General features: G+C 39.1%; 2 protein-coding genes across 6 annotated transcripts in view; both read right to left on the reverse strand.

The window, feature by feature from the left end:
• The window catches only part of crebbpb (CREB binding lysine acetyltransferase b), a 36947-nt gene extending 31907 nt beyond the window's left edge, over positions 1 to 5040 (reverse strand). For 2 of the 4 annotated variants that reach the window (XM_011478183.4, XM_020705306.3), the window contains exon 1: positions 4058 to 5040. In XM_011478183.4, the coding sequence (XP_011476485.1) occupies positions 4058 to 4142 (85 nt within the window). In that variant the 5' untranslated portion in view covers positions 4143 to 5040. The remainder of the gene's footprint in view (positions 1 to 4057) is intronic. The other 2 variants (XM_078951613.1, XM_020705307.3) reach the window with 1 other exon arrangement.
• A 1527-nt stretch (positions 5041 to 6567) lies between these two features.
• Positions 6568 to 21565, reverse strand: part of adcy9b (adenylate cyclase 9b) — a 32139-nt gene continuing 17141 nt past the window's right edge. Inside the window, exons 2-10 of one of the 2 annotated variants that reach the window (XM_011478180.4) lie at positions 15262 to 15428; positions 14192 to 14296; positions 13611 to 13867; positions 13411 to 13513; positions 12728 to 12942; positions 12110 to 12269; positions 11785 to 11918; positions 11131 to 11154; positions 6568 to 10327 (exon numbers count right to left, since the gene is read on the reverse strand). In XM_011478180.4, coding sequence (XP_011476482.1) covers positions 8995 to 10327; positions 11131 to 11154; positions 11785 to 11918; positions 12110 to 12269; positions 12728 to 12942; positions 13411 to 13513; positions 13611 to 13867; positions 14192 to 14296; positions 15262 to 15428 — 2498 coding nt within the window. In that variant the 3' untranslated portion in view covers positions 6568 to 8994. The remainder of the gene's footprint in view (positions 10328 to 11130; positions 11155 to 11784; positions 11919 to 12109; positions 12270 to 12727; positions 12943 to 13410; positions 13514 to 13610; positions 13868 to 14191; positions 14297 to 15261; positions 15429 to 21565) is intronic. The other variant, XM_011478182.4, reaches the window with a different exon arrangement.

The following is a 21565-nucleotide window of genomic DNA, read 5'->3' on the forward strand; positions in this document are numbered from 1 at the left end:
TGTAGGACACACGTTAGGTTGTTCACACAAACTACGCTCTGAATGTCTAATTTCCAAATTTCTTACAGCAAGCACGGAGCGTGCAAGAGGCACACACTTTTCACTTGAACAGGATTATCTAGCTCCTTAAGCTGTGCACAGGTGGGGTGGGGGGGGGGGGGGTTAAAATGAAAAATCCTTATGACGTACCTCACCTACTTCACGTGCTAAGTGTTCACTACAACCTATCGCCCGCAGCATGCCCGTACAAAAAAGATCCATGACCATTTTTTCTCTACAAGCTTACCAATTAGTCTACAATCTTAAAGGGCCTTGATCGTGCTAAATCTTTTTTCTTTTAGCTTTTAAGTGTATTATAATGTTTCCGCCTCATGAAAAGAAACCCCAAAGCATTGTTTTGATCCGTTCGTGTATTTCTGAGTAAACCTCTAAAAACCTGCGCTGAGCACCAGCCCCTCCTAACCCACGGAAACGAGCGGGTTCTCGCAAGCTGACATAGACAAGTGAGGAACAGCCCATTCCAGGAAGAGTTTGAGCTGCCAACACCGCCCCAGGTTAACACCCCCTTTCTCTGCAGAGCTAGCAATGATCGGCAAAACTCTTTCCTTTTATATGCACAATATACACATCCATCTTTTCAAGGAACAGCCCCTTCCAGGAAGAGTTTGACCTACCAACACCGCCCCAGGTTAACACCCCCTTTCTCTGCGGAGCAAGCAATGATCAGCAAAACTCTTTCCTTTTATATGCACAATAAACACATCCATCTTTGCAAAAGTTTGGAAGTGGGTTTTTTCGCGAGCAGGACACAGACACGCTGGCGAATCCGACTCTCGGTTGACATCATGAAACGGGTGGCACCCAAAGCCTCAGAGATCGAGTCACCTTACTTACGGGTAGGAAAATGAGCTGCGAAAATGGCTCATATTTCAAAAAAAGTGTGTTCTTTAGTGTGGCAAAGTAATATATTACCAAATACATGGATGTTTAATATAAAACGCTTAAGAATAGCCTGGTATAGGCCCTTTGAAATTTTGTAGCTGCAGACAGCGATGTCCACCCATAAGAACAACCGTGATTAAGCCATTAAGTTAACATTCTGTGAACATTTATTTTTTGGTGTCATAGATACTGAGATAAAATGTAAAAAAATACCATGCCTGTTTTTATTCTTATTTGTACATTTATTAGAGGGATTGGGTGGTCTGAGTTGTATGTGCAGTAGTGCTCCATTTCAAGCAAGTTGAGCTGTATGAAGCTAAAGTGCCCAGAAACAAACAGTAATTAGTTATTATTTGGGGCTTTAACAATTTTTCTAATCAAGATATTTACAGACAGAATAATTTACTGATGAGGAGGAACTATGCCATTTAAAACCAAACCACACTTAAGGCAACTTACTGTGTAAGTGTCTTGCTCAAGAACACTTAGACACGTGCCTGCAGCTGCCAGGAATCTAACCACAAACCCTTCAGCTGGAAGATGACTGCTTTACCTCTCAGCTACAGCCACCATAATTTACAAGTTTTTAAAACAAATATAGTTTTCTGTGCACATTTATGAGTTTTACACATTTAGTTTCAAAATGAAGGATGCTCAAATCTTCAGACACAACGCCCCTGTGAGTGGGTTTCTCATTAATATATGCACTATTTTACATTCTAAAATTACTAATACAAATATAAATACACCATGAAAATGTTATTCTTTCAATTGCAAATAAAACAAAGAGATACATGTCTTAATACTGCCAGTCTGCAGCAGTGAGATTGAAGAAAGCCTGTCATTCGCCGGTGGTACTAATGTGCCCACTCAACCATACTAATTAAAACAAGCTTGGCACTGACTTGTGGCCACGGGTGCAAACACATTGTGACATGAGCCTAGAGCATCACAAAAAAATTGTCACACATTAACATGAACATCAAAGACTGCTAATCTGACTGAATCCAGCGGTTGGTCCAGCTTCCATGAAGCATTATTGAAAAGGATTTGGTCAAAATACCACGGTTCTACTGAAGAGGCGAGTCACCGACAATTCTTTATTGGCATTATTCATCCTCTGAATTACTCATTTTCTTTTTTTTACCCGTTTATGAAGCACAATTTTACTTGAAATTAGTCATTTTCTTTTTTATACCCGTTTATGAAGCACAATTTTACTTGAAAAAATACACATTGTTAACCTGCAATTTCTATTCATTTTTTTTTTCAAATAAAGTAAATTTACTACAGTACAGTACTCACTTTGGAAAGCCAAATATAAGTTAGCGGAGTATTAAATTGCAAATGGAGTTATTGTAAAGTTAAAATGGAAGCTTAAGTATAAAAACAATGTAATAAAGTCTTTAAAGCGAGAATGCACTGCTGATGTATGTAAAACTGCCTGTCTTCCTCTTTTGAACAAACTTCCTGGGACTTGAAAGAAAAAAAAAAGCTAAAAATGGCAGTAGGCCTAAATATTTTTATTTTCAAGCATTTGAGTGACGTATCATTCATGTGTATGCAGGTACAGTACTGCATTAATATAATAGTTAGACCCTATCGGCAAAGCTCTGTAATGTTTTGTGACATCCGATTTGGTTTGAAAAAGAGTTTTCCTGTTTCAACATTTTAGCGGTTTCTCTTTTCAAACCTGATGCAAAACACAGATCACCAAAATTGCACCAGTAAACAGATTTCTTCCGTCAGTTGCATGCTTCTTTATCAGTGGTGAATAGAACTACCACTGGGAACCTATTATAACTCTAATAATATATAGCTATGTAATTTCTGACTGGGTTTACTGGTTAGCTTAATGGAAATTTCATTTTCATTGATACATCTGAATAAAACGTTAGCAGAAAAGTTAGACCTAAGTAACACAAGCATAGTTTTTTATACCTATAAATTTTCTAAGATTGCACAAAGATTTTGCTTTTAAGACGGGTTTAATTTGATCAGTTCTTTGTTTTGAAGAAAAAAAAATTCCGCCAGCAATCATAATTTAGTTATCTTGTATCACAAAAGTAAACTGATGAAATATTAACTCATCTCTTCCAAACAAACAGACAGTCTTTTGCACAGGCTGTATTCATTTAAACTTTTTAAAAACTACAAGCAGTTAATGAATCTCAAATATGGAGCTAGATCTTATAGAAAATAGTGTCTCATGGGTTGCACATGCTATCATTGTGTAAATAGTCATGAAATTTTAAATATGTCACTCACATAGCAGAACTCAATTGATTCATTGACAAAAACATGAGTTATGGGTAAGACGCTTATAGAAGATCAAAAAACAAAGGCATTTTAAGTCAAGAAACAAATTTCACGCCAGCTTCTAATCGTGCTCAAAGCCTGTATACATCATTTCCTTTCATTTTCCATGTCTTAGCAGCCCATGCAGCTGAGCAAAAAGCTGATCTGCAGGTTGGACTGGTAAAGGCAAAGACCCTAAGGCCACTGTGTTATAACCCTCTGTCAGAGTTTTTTTTTTTTTTTTTTTTTAGCAATAATGTTACATCATCTTTTTTTGTTGTCACGTTTAAAAAAAAAGGTTAAGAGGTATTATGGTGTGAGTGTATGTGTAGCTTTTCAAAGGCATTTCCTAAAGGATGCAGCGGATTGTCCCCCGTGCCTTCCACCTGAACAGGGATGGCATATGAATGATGAGAAATCTGTAACGGAGAAACTATGTGGAATTTTATCAAAATAAAAAGCCGGTAAAGAAATCAGTGCTTTCTTACATCTCCTCAAAAATGTGATCTATGATTTTTGAATGTATCCCTACAAAACTCAAGTTCAACAGCCTGTTGAGTCCCTCTGCAGTTCATTTGGAGTCACCTTTTACCTGAACTCATTTCTGCATGCATATGTATTCTAGGGTATTCCAAATGAACCAATAGGTACCTGTGGAGGGAACTTAATGTACAGTTGTGTGGTGATCTTGTGCATCCCGTGTGTGAATGGTGTGTGTTAGCTGAGCGCTCTCTTTAAAACCAGGAAGAGTGTCTATGCCATAAGAGGAAAAGTAATTTCTCGCTGTTATTAGGAGAGATCTGAAGGCTGTCCTTACCTGGACCATCCGATCCCGAGAGAGGGGAGTTAAGCTTGGGTCGCTTTGCCATGGGGGGTACCGCATCCAGCAGATTGTCAGCCATCCTCCTGGTCAGTGTTTTTGAATGGACGGTGATGCAAGAAATAAATACCGAGAGGTATATTCTTGGTCAGCGGCACGTAATAATAAGTAACTTTTTCTCAACGCAGCGAGTGCAGGACTAATTATCACCGCTGTTTTCTTTTTTAAACCTCCCTTGTTCTTCTTCACGGGCAGACAGGCGAAACGCTGCCGAAGGGAAAAGCGCTTCAAAAGAAAGGCAACAGCGCCACGCTTCGCCACCGAAGATCACCCCATGATAATCCAACACCCAACACCCACATAATTATACGCAAAAAAATACGTTCAAAAATTATTTTAGCACGAGAAAAATAAATAAAAATCAATCACGAAGCATTACACAACGCGAAAGCGAATCTCCTTGCCAGTAGATCGCCGGTTTCACATTTGTACAGAATCATCTTTTTCGCAGTAAAAACTGACGGCCATAAAATTTAAATTTGGCATAAATAAAGAGAAGAAAATTCACCAAATATTTTCTATGAGTTGGAATTTTTTTTCTCGTCGCTGTCTCCAGGTAAAAACAGCGTCTGTGGACGGAGGTACACCGAGAAGCGGCGCTCTCTAAAGGGAAATCAAATATACAGTACTCTTTCGAAACGACTAAAAACCGTTGTCCCCGCGTTTGGATTAATTTTGAACGACAAAACTAATACTTCGATTTTTTTGTCGGAAAATGTCTTCATAGCCCGGACTGGGTGGCCGAAATCGGTTTTTAAAAATGTTGCTCCCCTAGAAATCCAGACTCGGAGCCGCGTCAAGATGGCGGCTGTTGATTCCTCCGATACAAAAAAAAAGTTTTTTTTTCTTCCCAGCTAGACTGAGGGAGGAGGGAGGGTGTCGTGCCCGTGCCCTGACGCCCTGACGTAAACCTGTGTCCCACCATGCGTCATACAGACGTACTAAGAATTGCCTTTAGGCGTAAAGTGAATGAAAAAAGGAAATTTTGTCTTCTTCCGGCTTTGAATTTTGCTTACGCATAACTCCAAACCCAACGTAAATATGCTAATTTTAAAGGAAAAAGTTCTCTTGTTTTACAAACCATATTCCTAATACAATACCTGCATTACAAAAACTAAGGGATTCTTATCACCTAAAATCAAGTTGTTTTTTTTAGCATATTTTAAATAAAATAAGTTAAATCAATTCTTACTTTGACGTATTTACAGACTGCATAAAAATGGCTACATAGTTTTATCTAGAAAAGTGAAAAATAATTTAAACTACTTTTCATTCATGCTGTTTATACATCATATGTTGGCCATAAACAAAACACATAATCAGCAAATTAAAAAAAAACAAAGTAAAGTTATTTTTAAAATACAGCTATATCGTTTTTCTAAGTCACAAAGCATAGGAATAATTTGCTAGAAAGGGGTATTAAAGTTGTAGCTGATGTGGCAAATAGACATGTTATTGTCCAATAAGATTGGTTCTTACATATGATATTAACATTTTATTTCACTTTGATAAAGTCTGAATGATTTATGGAGACATTAAAAGGAAAATAGTTTGATTTGAAATCATTAAATCAACATTAAAAATATTTATAAAATAATGTGTAGTCCCCAAATTTACTCAGATTGGTTAAATAAACCTGTTTAGGGTACAATGTTGAAAGCACATTTGCATGTAAATCTTTTATTTTTCGTAAATCTTTAGATCCTTAAATAAATCGAATCACATGCTAAAATTATTTTTAGCCATCTTTTTTTACATTGACAATAGCTTTATCAACTAGCTTCATATTCTAAACAGCTACAATAATATTGTGTTTTTTTAATTATTTAAAGAAATCCCCACATTAAAACATTAAATTGCACGCCTCGTCTTTGCATGGAAAAAATGTATTTTGAAAATACAGTATAAAACAAAAAAATTGACTACCCCCCCCCCCCCCCCCCCCCCCAAAAAAAAGCCCCTCATCGGTGGTAAAACGAGGCATCACCTGTAAATCTTAGTGTGAATTAGTAAACAAATTGACACTTGGGGGAAATTGCTAAGTAAATGTACTAACAGTCTTTTTTTGTTTAACAAATGTTCTTATATTTTATGGAAACCTTTCAAACAGAATTGCCATGCAACAATGCTATATACTAAAAAAAAATTGAAAATCTATTAAATCTAATTTAACTTAAACAATTGCAAGCTAAATCAACAGCCTTCGAGTGAAAATCTTTTCTTCATTGATGGGAGAAGCCGAAAGTGGAAGAAGAAAATGAAAAAGATTTCTTTGACCAAAGCTATAGCATGTTGTTCTTTTTTCTTGCTCAGATTAAAGTTAAAAGAAATGTAAAATCACATTCTTCTAAATAATAAAAGCTAAAGCTCACACAACATCTCAAAAAACATTCATACAGTATTACACAAATGCAGGGAAACAGAACACAAAAGCATTACTCATCTAATTATTTTAGGCTATTTAATACTTTTTGTACATGCACTTATATAAATGATAAAAAAGAAGTGTGCATACAACAGAAAAGCATACTATGTATGAAGGAGCCTTAAGCAATCGTATTTAACTGTGAGTAGGATGAGCGCTGACTGTAGAAATTGTTGCTATCAAATAAGTTTCGAAGAGATCAAATCAAATACAGAAATTGCAAGTAATGAAAATGACACTCTTTGGCACCAGCATTTTCCAAAGCGTTGATCTATAGTGGAGCTCAGAATGTTACACTCAACTAAGTCATGCCAAGTTAACATATGTTTGCAAAATAACTTTTTGTTGCCAAAATGCTCACAGTTTCAACACATCTTTCAACTTTAATAATACAAGAGAATACCTTACATGACAATCAAGAGTCATCAGCTACACAAGCATTTAACCCTAAATGAACAGTAATTTTTGTCCCTTTCATGTGGAAAACAAATTTTAAACCAGAATTCTGTGCTCATTAACAAACAAATCGTTCCTTTTATGTTCAACCAAAATGTAAGTTAACCTATTACTGTTGGCATATAACAGAGGACAAAATATTGCAATAATTTTACCACTTTAAATTATGTTATTGTGTATTTTATTACATTTCATTTTAATATTTTAAGAAAAGGCACTGCTCCAAACTCAGACAGGAAAAAAAAAATTCAAGCTGTAAAATACTGCAAATATATGCAATGTTTTGAAAATTAAATTACACATAAAGGCACCTATTACCCATACCCTGTCCTTGCCTTTATTACAGTATTAAGAAATGCAAAATGTTTAATGAAACTGGGTTTTTTATGTTCAACAAAAATAGACAAATCATTTTCTACAACTGTTTTCTTGGTAAGGATTTTAAAATCCTAGATTGATAGTGTTCTATGGATTTAAATTAGGGTTATAATTAATTAATAAAAACAGCCATTAAAGGTGAAGGTCCTTTTTGTCACTGAGCACACAATACTTTTTAGCTGAGAAACGCTGATTGAGGCAGAATGCACAGCTATAAAATCAACTTAACAATTTTCTATTAAACAGAAACAAAAACAAAAAAAGGTATTCAATTTATTTAGTACATTGCATTTACATTGTTATTACATTAATTTTCATGCTGTTTAAAGACTGAAAACAGCAAAAGCATCAAGCTCTCCTGCAATGCCTTTCATTACAGATAGCAGAGGGCGACTCCCCCTCTTAATAGCTCAAAATGTATGCAACACACACGATTTAAAAACATCCGTTAACCTCATTGATGACCTCGAACCACTATAAATGAACACACAATGTCATTAGTAGCCCATTCAAAGTCATGAGTTAAAGCACCCCACAGGTAGAGCGCAGGGTAGATTGAAATACACGACACCACAGCTATTCTAGAGGGTCAAAATGCTGGAAATCTTTATGTGCTGCAAGCATGCTGATTCAGTTTAGTCCAGGTAATTGTCTGTCAATCTTGAAGCAACGCAAACTGTTGACAGAGAAAAAGCCGTCTCATCAGCAACTTTTTTTTTCTTCTTGCTCCTTGAAGCAATTCCTAGAGCCCCTGTAATCCTGCAGTTTGCCCATTAAGAGTTGCATGACTTGACTTTACAAGCACACAGACACGCACTACATTACATGCATGCAGATACATTCCCACAATATATGCAGCTGATCCTTGTTAGCCTGTAGCCTGTATTGATTAGTCCTGGCTGTGACTCTCATGAGGAATTTTCCCACTTTGACACATCCACAAGACCATTTGTGTGCACGTTTTCCCTCATTTAGGACCTTTTTCTTATTCCTATATCACATTTTCTAGTTTTCATCTATGAGTAAAAAGACAACAATACTGGCGCAAAACAAAACAGAGTTGGTGAAGTAAACAAAAGCAAAGCATTTCTTTTTTTTTACACCCAAAAATTCCTATTTACAATTTTCCCTTTATGTTGTTATTCCCTTTTTTCTAAAAAGGCCTAGTTGACATTGTATTCTATTCTAAAGGCACTTAAAAGACATAAGAAATAATCAAGATTAAAGGTGCAGTGAAAATCAAATCAGTCAACCCATCAGAGCCTGATGTGACATGTGCATCTCTGCAGGCATTGATGGTATGAGAATCCATACATATGTCGCATCATTTTTAGGCAGGGGTACTTATACTCCTAAAAATACTGATAAACATCAATGTTTGCCAAAAACTGAAGATTTAACCTAATATGCAGGATTTGATTTTTTTCTTCTTAGGTTTAAAAAAATAAAGGTTTTACACGCACAGACAGCAAATAACCTCCCTCCCTAACTGACAGGAAAAAGCCAGTCTCCCCTTCTGCTTACAAATGTACAGCACTTCTACACAGAAAAGAACAGTTACTACTGTTTAAAGGGCTGAGAACTTGTAACAAGACATATTCATATAAACGAATCCTTAAAGCCTGGTTAACTCTCCAGCAGCAGTGTCCTCTTTCTCGTGTTTGTCGCTCTTATTGTCTTTCAGACACCTTGTGGAGTTTTGGAATGTTTCGTGTTGGACGTGGGATGAGATGTTTGAAGATGATCCTTCTGTATTGTTGGCAGGTATGGATGTTAAGCCACTGTGAGACATGGACCGCCTGGTGCAAGCAGCTTCTGAGGAAGGGCGTCTTTCATAGATGTCTGCCTCTTTCAGGTTGTTTAGCCCTCTTGTCTTTGAGGAACCCGTACTAGCACTGAGTACTAAAGGATTTGCGTTTCTTGCAGACGTGCTGGATGTAGGAACCATGCTGGCTATTTCGTCAGTGGGAGAGCGTCCAATGCTCCCATCCACCTGTGCTCGGATCTCTGGTGAGACCGAGAGTTGGTACTGAGGCACGGGGCCACTGTCACTGCTTTTAGGGTAAAGGAAGGTCTTCATCTGCCCTTTACCTTTGACATTAACCGTACCCCGATAATCAAACTCGTAATCCATGCCGCTAAGCACACAATAGCTTTCCTCACTAACCTGGACGCGACACTCCACACCTGTAGTATCCATGCGGCTGGCGATGTTGACAGTATCACCCCAAATGTCGTAGAGAAGTTTGGTGGTGCCAATCACACCCGCTGTCAGAGGGCCGTGGTTAAACCCAATGCGGAGCTTAAAGCCAAAACCCAGCATGTTTTTGTTAAAGTCGTCCACCACACGCATCATCTCAAGGGCAAATTCAAAAAGAGCACGGAGGTGTGCATGAGGATGAGCTGCATCCGCGCACTGCTGAGCATTGAGTCCAGAGGCTGCCATGTAAGTGGCTCCAATGGTCTTGATCTTCTCGATATTTGCGAACGCAGGTTTTCGTAGGAGCTCGTCAAAGTCGCCTATGAGCTCATTGAGGACGCGATAGCACTCTTTGCCTCCTTCATAGCTCTCCTCGTAAAACTCACTGAAGTTTACGATACTTGCAAATATGACACCCACGTTGTCGTGGTTCTTGGAGTAACTCTGAGTGACTTTGAGCTGCTCTGCCACGTGGATTGGAATGATATTGCGAAGCAGCCAGTCAGCTTGATCCCTCATGTTCTGAATCTTGATGCGATGTTGATCAGCTTCCACGTTACCATGGTAATGCAAACGGTAGCTGACCTCAAATTCCCGATTAAGGAACCAGACCAAGACGAGGAGCAGGAAAAAGGCTACGCAAACCTCAAGAGCTAAATCCTGGTTCGGGATTGGTCGATAGTCAGAGAAGAGAGTGGAACTATTGTTGCTGTTGTTACTAATGTTGCTCTTGTTGTTGGTGTTAGACCTGAAAAAGAGAAGGATGAAGACTGATGAACATTTCGCTGGCTACTGGCAGTAGAAAGGAAAAATTCTATAGCTATATGGAGGCTGTCGCATTGTCAAGATAAGCGCCCAAACCTAATTAATTTTTTTATAATTCTTTTTTAACTTACCTCATAATTTACTGCTCAAAGAGAAAAATTAAAGAATGACTTCAGGAGTGAGTCTTGATTAAAAATGAAAGTAACTGGAGCCAGATCAGTTTAATAGGTAGATTCTACAAGCAGAGACGTTCCTATTTACCTTTTGACAATGGTATTCAAACTACACAACTGTGTGTTTTAACAACTTTGCCCCCTTTCAGAAAGAGCAATGTTCAGTGATGCAATATTTGGCTAGGAAGATGACAACCAGAGCGCTCAAAAACCTGGCAGCAAAAATATTCTTAAAAAACAATTAAGCAAGTAAAACACATTTCAGTCAGACAACTCTTGCAGTAAGAAATATTTATTTGACATTTTTAACATTCTTTAAGTTGGCATTCACATTTCGTTTGGCATAAGGCTCCGTTAAATTCCATGAGAAATTTCCATAACACTTTCGGGTAACAAAACCCCCTTTACGGAGCCCACAGGTGGAAGCCGGGGAGGAGGGTGGGGCGAAGAATGAGCGCTGAAGGTAGAAAGAGAATGAACACCTGCGCACCTGGGCTTAAATAGGACGCTGAGCAGGTGAGTTAATTGACTGAACCGCCCTAGGGTATTAACTGTAAACACTGCCGCGAGTATCTGCCCGAAATACGATAAATCGTCATTTAATCACACTTACCATGAAAACAGGCCCTCAGCAAGACTAGAAGAGATAAGAAATAAAACAAATCCATCAATAAATCAATAAGTTAAGCACAACAAAAGCAGAATATGATTTCATTACTGTGAAATGCTAATGTTTTTTTCATCACTGCATCATCTCTTACCCACCAGCCCTCAAGCACACAAAACATATACACATTTTCATTGATTTATAGGGGTGTTATGATTCATGTCAACAACGACTCGATTCATATCATAATTTGTGGTTGACAATAGGAGTCATAGTCAATTTTGGTTCCTTTTGAACGATCCAATTCTCTGACCTAAAATTGATCCGAGTCCTTTTATCCAAAAACTCAACCAGTGACTCAGAGATGAATGGAGGGGTACTGTACAGTGTAGGTGAAGTTTTCCAGATTCCTTGTTTTGCTTGCAAATGGAATGTAATGAGAGCACTACACCACACTGTATGGTGTACTGATATAATCGATTTATTTAATTTTGAAACTATTTTAGAATGGAATAGTTTGATTCAATTAAGAACTTGCCTGAAACAGGTCGATCTGGTTAGATCGTAGAAATATAAATCGATTTATCGTTTAGGTCGATTAATCATTACACCCCTATTGATTTAACTTCTTTTTCATTACATTCAACATGTTTCTCATACCTGCAAGGGAAACTGAAGAGCAGTGTAACCATAGCCAGCCCCACCAGTGTTGCTATTGTGGAGCGCATCCAGTAGCAAAGTTGACAGAAGTTACAGTACTGAATAATGGCTATGATGATGGCACAGCAGATGAACTGAAAAAAACAAGCAGAGAGCAAGATTACTAAATAGAAACAACCTTCGAAAAAGGTCATTTTTACTGTTTTCAAGCTATTCTTTCAGAATTAAAAAATAAACTACAGATAGAACATAAACAAATGTTCTCTGCATCATATCCATACGGGTAGACAAAACTGATTTCACAAAAAGTGAAATTTGAGTCTACCTCAGTGGGGAAAACCACATCACAAGTGACGTGTGAGAAGACTGCCACGGTGGGAAGAGACACCAGAACCGATCCAATGAAGTGTCGCGCCATCCAGCCTGAGATGGCTGTCATTAGCCCCCGAGTGCAAGTCAACACACTGTCCAGAAAGAAGGCCATACTAGAGAGGAAAACATAAAGAAACCACAAATTATTTTGATTCACTAGAAATGTGCCAAACTCTAGAATAATTTTCCAAAGCAAACTCAAACCACATTACCTATTGTGTCCATAATTTATGTTCATTTTCTGGACATTTTTCTCTATTTAAACTGTGCAAATTACACATTTTTAATACAACTCTGGTCATTTCTTTAAGGATTGTCTTCACCATTTCTCTATGTCAAAAATTCAATCCTCCAGCTATTTTTCCTTTTTTACGGAAAGTAAAAGAAATTTCACAAATCTGCTCTTAAAAAACTTTCTAAGGCTTCTAAATACATGATTTTATCTGGTAATTATCAATGCTTTTTATGCTTGAAGCACACTGTCAGAGTAGCTAGAATTTGTATCTCCTAATGGCAGAGAGCGGTGCAAGGCTGGTAGTTTAAGACCCATACTCTGTATTTAGCATCTCACCGAACAGCAAATAGCAGAGCCAGAGCCTCTAGCAGTGCAGCTGCAGCTGTCAGAATGAGTGCTGGTGTGGACAGCTTGTTGCTCTGCGGGTCAACAAGTGCTCGGAGGAAACAGGCCAGAGAGAGAGCCAGAAATACCAAACAGCACAGCAGCATGTCCAGGAAAGAGCTGAATGTTGGGCTGGCGAACGTGCGCACCGCTGCCTGGTTCTCCACCTGAGAAGGAGGACAGTATCAGAACAAAAGATACGACAGAAATGAACCAAGATCATCCATCAAAACTATTTTCTATGATCTGCCAGCTTCCATCAGCAACAGTTCAAACCTAGAAAAGCAGAAGCAAATAAAACATGTACTTCTGCAGAGGCACCAGCAGAGGACATTGTAAGCTAGCACAAAACTGCCTTACAGGTCCTGCAGTGATTTGTCTTTGCCGCAGTCATGAGCAGTCTTGTGATAACCTAGCGCTAACAGGCTTTCCAGACGAGACTCGGACAAAGGACATCAGAAAAAAGGCAGAATAATGCAACCGAACATGCACGCACGTGTTAAAAACAAAAAGCAAGAACATACCATTTCAGAGCACAAAGAGGCAATACAATTAGCAGTGAGGGAAAGCATAATCTCAAAGCACGCACTAAACTATTTCACACATAAGGCACAGTTATGTCACACAACACATACCTCTTCCTGGTAGCTTATTCGGTAAGCAGATTCAAGGCTTCTCTCCAGAAAGGTGAGACTCAGCTTGTTTAAGGGAGGTTTGTAGAAATAGTCCTTCATAAGACTGAGGAGAAAAGTTATAGAAAATTAAGTATGATAATTAGCTGCTGGAGAGATGTGCGCACATGGATCAAAAAGTAAAATGTGAAAGTTATGACTACCTGTCCTCCTTGATCACATCCACAAAGTGAGCATCGCTCCTTTCTCTGAAGTTTTTGGATCGAAGAGGGATGAGCGCCGAGTGATCCATGCCCATACCTGCCCCGCTCCATGTCTTCTTCTCCTTCTCCTGCAGCATCTCACATAGCGATGTCTGGCTGTTATTCAGTGCTTCCAGCTGAGGGCTGAGCAGGCCATTCACTGCCTTGGGGCTGCGCCCAAAAGAAGCTGCTGGGGAGCACTTTAGATTTGAAGAGTCCTACAAAGAAAAGACAGTTGAGAAGGAGACATCCTGAATTCCCAGGAAAGCCAAGTGTGATAATGGATCTCTGTTTTCAATTATTTACCAGTGGACTAAACACTGGGAATCAGTCAAACCCCTTCTAATGGATTTGTGTGCAGCTACGTTATCCGTGGCTTATAGAGGAGTAACTTCTATTATATATTATGAATCAGCATTGTGGCACAAAGAGTGGGCATCAACAAACACACTTTTGTCATGAAAAAAAAAAAGAAACCAAACATAGTTACATAAAAGATAACTTTTCTTTATGTTTGCCTCAGATGTCAACAACAGGCTAACCTCGCTGTTGTTGGTTTTGTGATCATCATGGCAGCCATTGTGTACCAACTCCAGAACCTGATCCTCCCCTGCTATCAGGGCCACACTGCAGGGCAGACAAGGGGGCTGCACACAGATTGGAGGTATTTTCAGAGGGAGAAATGGCAAATGTTGTAGATTAAAGAAAATATTTGTGATTTGTGCATAAATCAACCATAAGACATAGGTTTTAGTAAACAGGCACTAAGAAATGTGAGTGGAGACAAAAAGTAAACAAGAGGAGGTCTTCTCTGGCTCAAGGTCTGTTTTTTTTTTTTTTTCTCGCATGTGGGTGTCTGTGTGAGTATGTGAGGTCTGTGTGTGTTATGGCTGACCCTGACACAGATACAGTCAGATACACATGTATAGCAGCACAGAGACTCCATAATTTCTACATTCGAAGTCCGAAAAGAACCTAACAAAACATGCACCAGACTTCCTTTTAGATCCATAACCGGTAATAAACCCTTTGAAGATTGCAGGGGCTAAAACACTCCATATAGAGGTTGTAAGCGGTACAATTTAAAATGCCTTGAGTTGCCACATTAGTGTACCAAGGCCTCCTGCTGATTCCTTTCCCTCCTGCAGTCTCTAATTTCTAATTTGCCTACTCTGCCTCAGCCACTAAGCCTTCCTCTATTTTTTGCAAAGCTAAAGCTAATGGCAAAAGTGACTTAATAGCACTCAAAGTTGGTTATTTTTACTAAGCAAACTGCTGGAGAGAGGAGAGGGTATCTCTGTGGGCGAAGGTCGCTCAAATGTGAAGAGGAAGCATCTCCTTGTGCCCCACATTCAAATTATGTATCTACAGGAAATAAATCATGTAGAAATAGTTGCACATGTGGCGGAAAGCCAAACAAATGAAAGCATCCTTACATGCAACAAAAATACATATATAAAATACTCTTCTAAGCTTCAAGTACACCCACATACAGGCAATAGGCTGTGGTGAACAAAGAGGTAGGTTTTCTTCCTCTGGCAGTGTAGCTGTGTGGCGATAAAAGCTACTTACTACATCATTCCTGGTTTGATCGGATACAGTTACTACTCACCTTGGTTTTGTCTGGAGGAAGAGTGCATGCTGGGGGGGCTCCATCAGGCGTGAGTGCACTGGGCATGGGACACTGATGATCTTCTGGAACAGACGATTCCATTCGGGAGCAGCTGCAGTGAGAGTGAAGCTCATCCCTTCTGCCAGAAATCAGGTAGGTCCTCTGGCCTGGAGAGAAACACAAAAAGGAGGCAAAGACAGAATGTAAGTGTAACTGAAGCCAACCTCAGCCAGGTTTAGTCATCCTTGAGAGTATGACAGTGGTGATGGTTGCATTAGGATTCAGCACAGGCTAGGTACTTGGGATGAATTCTCTTATTTAAGCAGATTTTAAAGAGACACATTTTGCTTTTTGAAAAAGTCAAGGTCATTCACTTGAGACAGTTTTTTTCCTTTTACATATACAGAAAATGTGTTTTTTTATTATTGTTATTATAGCTTTTACAAAATGCAAAATGAGAAACAAAGATCTCCTTTTCTCTTTTTAGTTTCCTTTTATTCAACACAACTTTAGAGTTTTCATCACTTTTTTATTTTTTAGAGTGGAGATCAGTACATAGAGTTTGTTTGTATCGGATGACCATGAACGCCTCATACATAACAGGTGCCAATATTTGAACACCTGCATCCTCCCAGGTCTATCAACATATAACCCTTTCTATTGCCCCATAAAGGTTTCACGCCTCCCAAAAATTCAGACAGGAGATTTTTTTGGAGTTAGGGGGAAATAAAACTGATTTAGTTTTTGCAAATAAAGGATTTCAATGACCGATTTCAGTCAATTAGGGAAACAAGGACACACATCATTATTCCTTTTAGAAAAACATCCTTTGTTTTTTCCCCACATGACTTGAAGCAGGAAGTTCCTCCATCAGTTCCTATTTTCCACACTGGTGCTACGATTCAAACATAAACGTGGCACTTTCAGGGTTTTCAGGTCATTCAACAACAAAACTTGGGCGTTTATCTAAATGAAGCCAAGAAGACCCCTGTTCATTTCATTTCATTTCACAGTCTGTTGTGATGGCAACGCAAAGAGGTATCTGTGCGTTTGTCCGCAGCGCAGGTAAGTAATGGTGACTGTGTATTGATCTGCATTATTCAACTGTATGCAAAGCTGCAGCCTTGTATTGTCTGTGCTGAGTACTACTGACAATTCTGCCACTGTCTGTGCAGAGCCACCCTCAGGCGGACCCTTACACTGGACTCCATGTCATACTTAGGCAACAACAAAAGTGAAACTGCAGAAAAGCATCCCCACTCTGCACCCAATCAACGAACAGTGTGTTTGGATTGCTGCCTGGACGAGATTCAGGGATGGGCAAATGAAGGCAGAAGCAACAAAGTAATTCCCCGCACCAGTGGTGCAGAATGTCACTGCAGACGAGCGAAGGCAGCAGGAAACTGAGGACAGACTCCGAGTCTGCTACAAATGGAAATGTGTAATTGTTAAGGACAACTCAAACACACAAGCAAGCAGGGACTGATTTCATTAAGTTGCTAATCAAATCGTTTTCTGTCTCCCACCATGACACTAAATTGAGCTCATAGGTAGGCGGGGTTCCCCCCACCTCGTCCATGCCCACCTTTTCCCAACACAGTTGAAAAAATATTAGTTTGCATGACACAGTTTTCTGTCAAGCTACAAAACTACTTCCTCTAAAGATTTCTAGCAATGATGTTTACGAGCCAACAAAGTCAAGGAAAGATAAGTTTACCCTAAAAAAAATAAGCAAATAGTTTAGAGAAAGTCTGGGCTGCTTTTGTTTTTCCAGTTTTGAAATTCGCAGCCCAGATTGAGTCAGAACAACAGTCACATTCACACCAGTCTAAAGCATGCAGCAATCCTAAAGTATGTGACTCACAACACTCTTACTTGTGATTACAGCAAACCCTGCAGTAAGAAATGTGATGTCTAACTTTGAAAAACTGTCCAAATACACATTAAAGTAGAGTGAATGCAATCATTCACAGCGATCGCTTTTCTATTTAAGATTCTTTATGCAAAACTTTATTTTATTTACATCAGTGACACTAAACCCATTTTACCGGTAAACGTAGTTGAGTATTTAGCCGCTTTTGAGTTCTCTACGGTTTAATACAGATTTTTTATGAAAGTTCAAAGCTTTGAATAATTTAAGATGGAGGTCACAGAGAAACAATAGTATTTATTTATGCATAAAGGTCAACTCATAACACACATGCTGTTAAAGCTCATTGTGGATTAAAACAGCTGTGCGTGCAGGAGTCCAATACATCCATGAAGGGATCCACCCCAAAATCCACATTATTACCGGGTCTCCAGTTTGAAACTGAATACCTTTACATGAAGTAAAAAGGAATCATGCATTTACGGAGGAAAACTAAAATTTGGAATGCAAACGTGGGGCAGAATGGAGATAAAAAGTCACCCTTCTGTCAGTTTTAGATGTCAAGGTGCAGCGAACAGGTATAAAGGGTAGTGAACACTGAGAAAAATTGCAGATTTTGAAAATTAAGAAGATTTTTAAAAAATCTATATCCAAAGTCTTGATAAGACAGGAAAAAATCCACACGATTCAAGATGACTGTGGTCATCACCTGTAATGCCTTCTTATCCATGTTTCACTGCTTGATGGGCCTTAACAGATGGCCTTCATCTACACCTGAGCTGAATATCTTAACCACAAAGCTTTATGATTAATGAGTAAATGGGTTAAAATATGTCAAACAAAGCAAAATGAAACCAAACATGAATCTGTTAAATTCAGGGAAGGCACTGACAAGTTGACAACTAAGGAAGCTGACAGGAGGATCAGCTGTTGTGTCTTCTGTCTATCACTTCTCGTTAGGCTTTGGCTCCCATCAAAACGAATGTATTGTTGGGAACAATTCCCAGCCTTTCCTTGTGATAAACTTTGTTCATGGCAAGTCCATTCTGGAGCTGCCTCCTTGTTGCTTTATGTCGACCTTTCCTTTGAATATCTACCATGTTTTAATGTCACAGAGTGATGCAGAGAACACCTTTCTTTAGTTTTAGCCTCTCTTAATTGGCTCCCAAATGAGGAAAAGATAAAAATATAATTGGGAACAAAACCAGCCCATAATGAAAACATTGCAGATTGACCGAGTTCTAACTTATTTTGAAAATGTCACACTTTCAAGCAGAGCATTTCCCTCTTCGATTGAAGACACAGCTATTTTTTCCCTTCTCCTAACATGGAATCTCTGGTGTGCCTTTTTTTCTTTCCTTCATGTCTGTCCTTTCCTCCACTTTCCAGCTATTTAAAAGAGATAAAGGCCAAACAGATTTCCCCAAACTCCAGACCCAATCTGACAGTTTTCTTAGGACAAATAAACTGCTTTTAAAAATTCACTCCACTGAAAAATGTGTTTCGGGTGTTTTTGACATGTTCTTGTGGCATTTTTCTGATGACGGAAGAAATATATACCAGATTATTTCTTTATTCAAATAGAGAATAAGGAACACAGGAAAAATTGACATTTGAAAATGAGAAATCTTTACAGCTGGATAGCTTCACTATTGCTTGCTTTTTCTTTTTTGTTGTACCGGTAATGTTAAGTTGGGGTTGGGAGGGGCTATAAACTAGTGGGAGAGCGAGTAAACAGAGAGCTTTCAGCATGGGGAGGGGAAGGGGGGCCGGGATTGCTCTCTGCCAACGGTCCTGGTAACACGTTAAAGGTGAATTTCTAACAAACCTCTGCCGCTCTGGAGAAACTATGTCTTTGAAAACTACACAGTTTTTTTCATACTAGTTAAAAATGGCATAATCCTTATTTAAAGGATCACTGTGAATGCTTTTAAAATAGCGTTTCCAATGGTAACTTGGAGTGGGACTTTAATTAGACAGTTATATATAAATACTTTAAATGAACAAAGCTGAATTTGACTGTATTTATTTGGACCTGTCCTGAACTTGTTTGCAATCTGCAAAAAGAAAAGAAAAAAGGTCCCCGATTAATTTCGTAATGAACATTACATAAATGTCATGATAAATAATAAATTGTGTTTCTGTTCCTTATCTTATCCTGTCAATGACAATCTCATCTACAATCTAACCTTGTATCAGCTCAAATTGCTGTGTTGCCGGGCAGTAGATTGGAGCTCTCTCAAGCAGTAACAGCAAAAAGCATCATCAGAATTCAGCTGTGCTTTAAAGGGCCGAGTTGCAGGGAAAGGTCAGGAAGCACCACGCCGAGTTCCAGCTGAGGTCTTTAGTTTCTCTCCTGCTGAGTCTGTGTACGTGCACATGTGCGTGTGTACATCTGTCACTCTACAAATCATTCTGATGGTTTATGAGGCAGGTCTGTGCAAGCGGCCGGCCGTCTCTGGAGTCCTTGAGCGTCATTAGAGGCGACCTCTTGATGCAAAGTGGTCTGTCTTGTGCAGACGCGGGCAGTAGATAACCTTTTCCTGTAAGAGCCCAATCACATTATCTCCCTCTCCAAGCTCCTTTGTTTGGAAGCCATGAGTGCAAAATGATTTAAAAAAAAACAACACTCTGCAAACAAATAATATGCTCACTCCTACTCCTCACTTGTTCTCACCTCTTCATCACAGGCTCTTGCAGAACAATACTCATCCCAAAACCCTTTTTGCATGATGCTAAAAGTGTCCCAACTCACAATATAGAATGAACTAATCTAAAAAGACTGACGCACACAAACAACCACTGCTGTGATCATTTCAGACACTCGTAAAGAAGCATCCTCTTGGCCTTGAAAAGAGAAGACAAAAAAATAAAATCTGCAATAAAAGTCAGGCTGCTCCATGAATTTATGCCGTCCTACATACAGCAAGGCAATAAAAGAAAACAAGAAAAAACAAAAAAGCAAGAGCAGACAAACAGGCGATTGCAGTTAAAAATATTATACCCAAGACATTTATTACAAAGCAACTTTTAACTCCGTTTTAACTCAAGTGGAACTGATAAGCCATTACTGAAGCGGTCCCTGAGAGGTTTATTAAGCAGAACATCGCAGAAAGCAACCGAGAGCGAAGGAGGGTTCGCAGTTACGCTTGGATCAGCACATGCACTCGTACGCGCAAACATATCTCGCGCCTGATCTTCTCATAATGACAGGTTTGCTCTTCAAGGCCAGGTGTCACGGCAGGAGGGCAGTGGAGCAGGTGGCGATGAGAGACTAGCACCGCTCGAGCGAGCCATTTGGCACTGTCAGAAAGATCCCCAACTCCTCTGTATCCGCCCAGAGATATACTGTACATCTTGTTCCTTGTGAAGAAAGGGGGAAAAATAGGACACCTGTCCAACGTGGCAGGTTGTTTGGTAGAACTCCGTAATTCTTATGGCTGACGGGGGACTAGAAGGAACAAGGTAATTTCAATAACAGTTTGCAATGAGAAGTCAGAGAAGAGACAGTTTGTGAGTTTGCTTGAATTGGCATAAGAACAGAAACAAAATGTGCCATCTGCCACAGACAGCATTCAATCAAGAGAACATGAATCTATGTACAGAAGGGCAAGAAGTATTTGTCAATCACATATTCTGCAAGTTGTCTCACTTAAAAAGATCAGAGAGGTCAGTAATGCTCATACACTTCAACGATGAGAGACAGAATGTAAACTGAATCCAGGAAATCACATTATTTGATTTTTAAATAATTTATTTGCATAATGGGGCAGAAAATAGCTCCTTCAAACAAGTAAGAATCTAGTTATCTGTATAAAAGACATCTGTCCACACCATTCAACTGTCAGATTGTAACCTCTCTACAATGACCAAGACCAAAGAGCTGTCTAAGGACACCAGTGACAAGATTGCAGACCTGAACACGACTGGGATGAACCAATCGACAATAAACAAGCGACTCAATGAGAAGAAATCTGTTGGAGCAATTATTTAAAAAATGGAAATAATACAAAATCCCTGACAATCTATTTTTACCTGGAGGTTTATGAAAGATCTCACCTGGTGGAGTACAAATGATCTTGAGAACAACAGGAAACAGCTCAGAACTACACAATGTAGTCATGGACTCAAATCCTGCAGAGCTCACAAGGTCCCCTTGCTTAAACCAGCACATGTCCAGGCCTGTCTAAAGTTCTCTAGAGACCATCTGGATGATCCAGCGGAGGATCCGGATAATATCACGTGGTCTTTGGTATAATATTCCAATTGCCATGTTTGGAAGAGAAAGAATGAAGAGTTGACTCCCACTGTGAAGCATGGGGGTAGAAACATGTTTTGTGACCGCTTTTCTGCAAAGTGGACTTGATGACTGATCTGTATTAAGGAAAGGGTGAGATGTTGGGCAGAATGCTCAATGCTCTCCATCAGTGAGGG

The sequence above is a fragment of the Oryzias latipes genome, chromosome 8 (assembly GCF_053564925.1).
Source record: "Oryzias latipes strain Hd-rR chromosome 8, Olatipes_Hd-rR_3.1".
NCBI lineage: Eukaryota > Metazoa > Chordata > Actinopteri > Beloniformes > Adrianichthyidae > Oryzias > Oryzias latipes.